This window comes from Erpetoichthys calabaricus, chromosome 9 (assembly GCF_900747795.2).
Source record: "Erpetoichthys calabaricus chromosome 9, fErpCal1.3, whole genome shotgun sequence".
Classification (NCBI taxonomy): Eukaryota; Metazoa; Chordata; class Cladistia; order Polypteriformes; family Polypteridae; genus Erpetoichthys; species Erpetoichthys calabaricus.
Window position 1 is genome coordinate 70,878,563 of NC_041402.2, and position 6,000 is coordinate 70,884,562.

Consider the following 6,000-nt stretch of genomic DNA (forward strand, 5'->3'; position numbering starts at 1 on the left):
ATCTATATTTTCAGCCCCTGCTTTTCCAAGCATTATGTGTAGTACTAGGGTGTTCCCTGAAGAAGGGGCCTGAGTTGCCTCGAAAGCTTGCATATTGTAATCTTTCTAGTTAGCCAATAAAAGGTGTCATTTTGCTTGGCTTTTCTCTCCAAGCATTATGGTAATTTAGTTGCTGTGCTCCTTTACACAAGGTATTATGGGAGTTGAGCCAGCACGTATCTTTTTTTTTTAAATTCTTTTGCAGCAAACTTCTGCAGTGTGATCAATGAGCAGCGAGTAGTGGCTTGTTTAATCAGTGACCAAGAGACAATTGGAATTAGCTTTTATGTTAAAGGAAGAGGAGTAATAAACTGAAAAAAAAAACTAATCAGACAAGTCCTGTGCACAGTCTCAAGAGCAAGGAGGAGATATCAGGAGACGGGCCGTTACACAAAGAGACCTGGACAGAGTTGCAGAAGGACATCAATCTAGCAGCAGGACCAGTATTTGTTCATTTGCGCAAGGAGGATCAGGAGGAGCACTGCCAGAGACTTCTGTTTGTCTGGTTATGCAGGTGATTAGTGTAAAAGATTTTTTAAAAAAGTATCAGAATTGGCTGATCAAGTAACATGAAATCAGTGATCAGCCTTAAAAAACTTGATCGGAGCATCCATACTGCTAAATAATTTAAACAGACTTGTTTCCACTCTGAGGAGAAGGTAATGCCATATAAAAAGTCTTTTAAGAAGACTTAAAACTGTAGACTTGTAAAATAAATCCATTGTTTTATCTTAAAGTTGGAATAGCTGTAGTGTCAGGTTTCTTCCTGGTGGTGAGCACCTCATGCCGAATTCATAAAAAACATTTTATGTATAGTTACAGTATATATCAAAATAAACATTCACTGTAACCATTTAGTGTAGTATATTGGGCTAACTCCAGTCAGGTCTGGTGCTTTCAATGTTATTCTAAATCTTTTTAAAGCATTGACTAAGTTATTTACTTTGTGATCATATTATTTTAGATATTAAATTCTGTGTTATTTAATGCAAAAATTGCCTCTAATTGTTGTAAAACTAACATAGATTGATATAAATACTTCAGCATGTTTTATTGTGAAGCATTCTGTATGCAAATGAACTTACAAAATAAAAAAATGAACATTTAGCATTAAAAACTAAAATGTATTGTCCTTCATACCCATGAAAACATCCTTTTATTTTCTTAACTCACTCTTTGATTTGTATGCCAGTGTAATTTACCTCAAACTCATACACATATACACACACCCACACACATGCACCCATACACACATACACAAAGGCACATACCACAGATTCTTGGAAAAATATAGATATGCCAATCAACCTGGCAGCATGATTTTGTACTGTAGAAGCTATAAACTGGAGATCTCTAAAGAAACTAATAATAAACATGCAACCTCTAGAAAGAAAGCACCCTGTACTAAATAAAACTGCTGTAGGTTTAAGTGTGATAGTATTAACCAGTGTGACAGCCAAGATTTTAAAATAAGATTTACATTTTTTTCTTTTTACAAATAATATTCATGTTCAGAAGAACATAAATATACATAAAAAAGAATGTAAAAGATAGCAAATGGATCTCTTTACAATATAGCATCATGTCATAAAATTAATTTCGTGCATTTGTTTGGAGACAGCATTTTACAAACAATGGAATAAAAACAAAACACAACATTTCATGATGTTATAATGTAAAAAGATTTCATGACAGAGAAAATAAAGTCCAGCCCAACAAGTACTGCCACTTAACCCTTTGCATATCACTTCCAACAAAATTTAGCAGCAAATAAATATCCAACCTTTGACAACCTACGAACCAAACCGCCACTGCGACCACCAACAGCTCTAAAGAGTAGCTTGCAAAGACGGTTCCTATCGATGTTTTGCTGTAATGTAAGTTAAAAGAGCCATTAAGATATGAGATGACTGTTATTAACAGAACTTTAATATGGGAGCCTCAAGGGATAAAATGTTATATAGACCAACAGATGGTTACAACGATGTTGGGTGACTCAAATAAACACGAATAAATTAAAAAATGATTTATAATTAGAAATGTAGGTAACAAAATTATACTTAAATTTCAATACAGTTTTGATAATTTTAACATTTTCCACAGGTGCCTTATAAACATATATAATTTAAATAAAACTTCTATAGTGAGGATATACTTGCAAAAATATTTTGCAGTGTGGATAAAACACTGAAGCCTCACTGTAATTTCATGTTAAGGAAATCCTCATATACCACAATTGCAAACATGGTGACAGAAATAAAAGGAGACCTAATTTGTGTAATTACATTTGTGGGGTCATTTAATCCTCAGTAGGAAGCCTACAGGCCATGCATCACACAACATGAAAGAGTTAATTCATAATGAAAAGTGAGAAGAGGCAATTAGACCTCATTTTGTTATATACACAAGTCATAGGCAAGCTGCAACAATTTGTGACCACTACATGACAGAGGTTTCATTTGTTGAAATAAACTCACTGAAAGTCTGCCACTGCTGCTTAAACATATACAAACTGATCCCTAAATGTTGTTGAACTAAGAACAATCAGTCCACCCAGCTATAATAAGATTATATGAATTGCACCTTATCACGCATAATAACTTAATAAAGGCAATTAAGATTTTTTTGTAAAGCTACACTGTAAACCCTGCAGTCCAAATAACTTAATTCTCTTAAGGTGTGTAAACTTAAATCTTTCTTAAAAGTTCCTGGCAATATAAGTTTGAGTTTTGTAAACTTAATTTATTTGATGATATACAACTTAATATTAGATTAAGTACCTAATACTCAGAATTATAAAGTCACTGTCACTGTGAATTCTTGAGTTATGACGTTAATGTGTCTGCATTATTACGTCTGTTCTATGCGCCTCCACCACTGCAACGCGGGAAGGAAAGACGGAAAAAACGCTAAGTATTTATCATAAAAATATAAACTAAAAAATAACCATAGTCTTGTTAGTTTGTTGATATGTATGAGTCCAGTGTGTAAAACTGAATTTATGTGTCTTTATCTGACGACCTTGTCGTTGCAATAGCTCGGTGTTATTTCTGTGGTAAAAAAAAGACAAACTGAAGAAGTGTGCATTAACAGCCAACAAACTCCGCTAATTTTTGGCTCTTGCTAAATTACTCTGTCATTTTAACGGTATCACTTAAGTTACATTATAACGCTAATGCAACTAGTAGTTCAAAGTTTCTTATGGTTATCGATAAGTGGTTTATTACCAGCAACACGCTGTGACTTTCAAAGGGTACTTCTTAATGACATGCATTAGATGTTAGTGGTGAGGTGGTGTGGTGTCGTTCTTGAAAGCGCGAAAGGTCGTTGATTTTCTTCTTTTTTTTCAACTTTTTCTAAATACTTGTTGGAAATGGAGGGTGCATTTTGAGAAGTTCTGATGCGAACTGAAGTGGATCCTGCTAACCATTTATGTATTTTTAAGATCTGAAATAAAGGTGCGGCTATTACAGCAGTAATTGTATTTAAAGGTATGGATTGAATGCTGTACTGAGGTAATTTCAATATTTTATGTATTTCAGTGAGGTGCAGTTGAAAACATTGCAAAAACTGTTTTAAAAATCATTAAAACAGAATCAACTCGTGTTCAGCGGAGTCACAGAGCCGCCAGTGCTTCCGTGAACAGGTTTGATAATTTGATTACATTGATACATTTTAAAAGTAACTGTTAATTTCAAAATCAGAGTCTTTGTTTAATTTTGTCAATTATTAATGTCATAACAAAACAGAAAAGAGAGAAATCTACCTCTGATTGGAAGGATGATGCAGACCACATTTGCCTGAGACGACAGACCATCATCCAATCCAGCCCACCAGTGAAAGAGATCCTGGACCTCTGGCCTGCTCTGCGCATAGAGTCTGAGGTAAAGAGGTTTATCTGTTTCAATGATGCTCCAATGCTTATATGTCCCATTCTGTGTAAATAATATTTATATTGAATTGATATGTACTGATGTTCTATTACTGTTTACTTAGGTATATGCAGAATTCCAGCAGATCACAAACCAGAACCTGCGCAACATATTCTATGCAGAGCTTGATCGTCACATCCCATGCTTGATGACCTTGTTTAGGCAGAAGGCATCCAAAACTGGAAAGATTTCAGATTCTTTGGCTGGCATTTTAAAAGTTAATGACGAACAGGTACTACACTGCCTATTTCACAGTTACAGAAGTGAAATATGACTTTTTTAATTAGCAAACTTGTATGTGTATTATTAGTTACTGTTGTGGAATGCTGTTCCAGTATGTATCTTATTTTGAGTAAAGTGCTAAATCATTGGCTACTTGTCTTTTTAAAGATTATCACTACATATGTATTTCATGGCCCACATAATGCTTAGGATGTTTCGTGGTTAGGGCATTGACCACACCTTTATTTGCTGCTGCTAAGGGGGTAACACAGTTTGGATCACAATGCAGGGTTTGATGTTTGGTTTAGTCACCATATTTTGGACACAGTTTGAATGAAAAACTAAGACAGCCTAATTCTTATTTAGTTCAGTTTAGTTTATGCTATACTTTCACTTTAGTCTTCACTGGTGTTTATTTTAGGAACTTAATTTATACAACAAAATGCAATTCTGTCTATAATTCTGTTCTCCTTAGGAATTACATGATATACACACAAAACGTACAACTGTTCTCCATGCACTTCCTGTGTTTCTGCAAGAGGATTGGTCTGGATTTTTGAGATTTTTGAGAACATACCCAGGTTGGTTATAAACTTATATCACACATTTTAGACTGTAAACTTCCTGCTTGTGATTGTGTATTCTTTTAAGTTATTGACTGTGAAAGAGCTGTGTTTCCATATATTTCAGGATATTGATGAGGCAGAGCTTGTGAATGCACCTATGACCCAAATTACAGTGAACAGCAGTCCAGTTCACTACCAATCTGAAAAATTCTTTTGTTGTTATTGAAAGTGAAGTTGTAATTACCCTTCCCAGGTTTGTGGATGCCCTTGTGGTAATGTTCAGACTCATTTATGCTCTACATCTTAGTTATCCCAAAGGACTGACAAACACTTTTGAATTCTTTCAAAAGATTTTGCTTAGTTTGGAAGAAGGCAAATTGTCACCCAGACTGCAGAGTCTCAAGAATGATTTGATGGTATATAAGTAGAAACTGATCTGAGAAAGTGTAAACAATATTGATATCTAGCCTTTAGAGAATTGTATTGAAAAATTGCACTTTTGGCACCTACTTTGATATGTAATATACTGAGTCACAATACTTGTTAAATGTTGCCTGTTTCACTCACTCACAAATGTTGAGTTTGAACCAGTGCACTGAGCTCACTTTTTTGTTCAACTTGGAAGAATTTAATATGTTCATAAACAATATGTTCATTTAATATGTAATGTAGCTATTAGCTTTACAAATAACATGCACTACTTCATGGCTGCCTGTAGACTCATCCTTTGTTGGTGTCATTTTACAGTTTCTTAACTTGAAAAGACAATTTCAAATCCAATATCCTTAATGAGATGAGAGGAAGTCTAAGATGTACACGTATTAAATTGTCCTTCAGTCTGAAAATTGTTAGAATCTGTAGCATAATGGCACAATTGGGAACACTAAAATCCTGTAACCCAGAGCATTTGATCTGACACTGATGTAGAGGTAGCCATAAGGGTTAAAATTTAAAAAAGGTTATGTTATTTTATGTAACCTGTTGCACTATGTCTGTGTATGTTTTGTATTTTTATTATAGCATTTTATTAATGTTGCAGTAAATAATGTTCAAATAAAACTTTTGAATGACAACAGTACATGCCTGAGTTTTATTTAATTAAAGGTGTAATTATAACTAATACATTTTGTCTTTAGATAACTCGAAATAGGCAATGCTTTTAACTTAAAATTTTTAAGTTACATTTTCTTAATCTGATCTGAGAGTAACATTTTTAATTATTATTACATATTACTAAAATA

General features: G+C 33.9%; 1 protein-coding gene across 7 annotated transcripts in view; it reads right to left on the reverse strand.

The window, feature by feature from the left end:
* kifc3 (kinesin family member C3) overlaps positions 1-6,000 on the reverse strand; it is a 124,159-nt gene that overhangs the window by 37,882 nt on the left and 80,277 nt on the right. For 6 of the 7 annotated variants that reach the window (XR_007935741.1, XM_051931503.1, XM_051931505.1 and 3 more), the window contains one exon: positions 1,823-1,909. The exons of the other annotated variant lie outside the window; for it this stretch is intronic. Coding sequence is in view for 5 of the 6 variants with exons in the window: in XM_051931503.1 (XP_051787463.1) it covers positions 1,823-1,909 (87 nt within the window). In the remaining variant the exon portion in view is untranslated. The remainder of the gene's footprint in view (positions 1-1,822; positions 1,910-6,000) is intronic. 7 annotated transcript variants of the gene reach the window in all.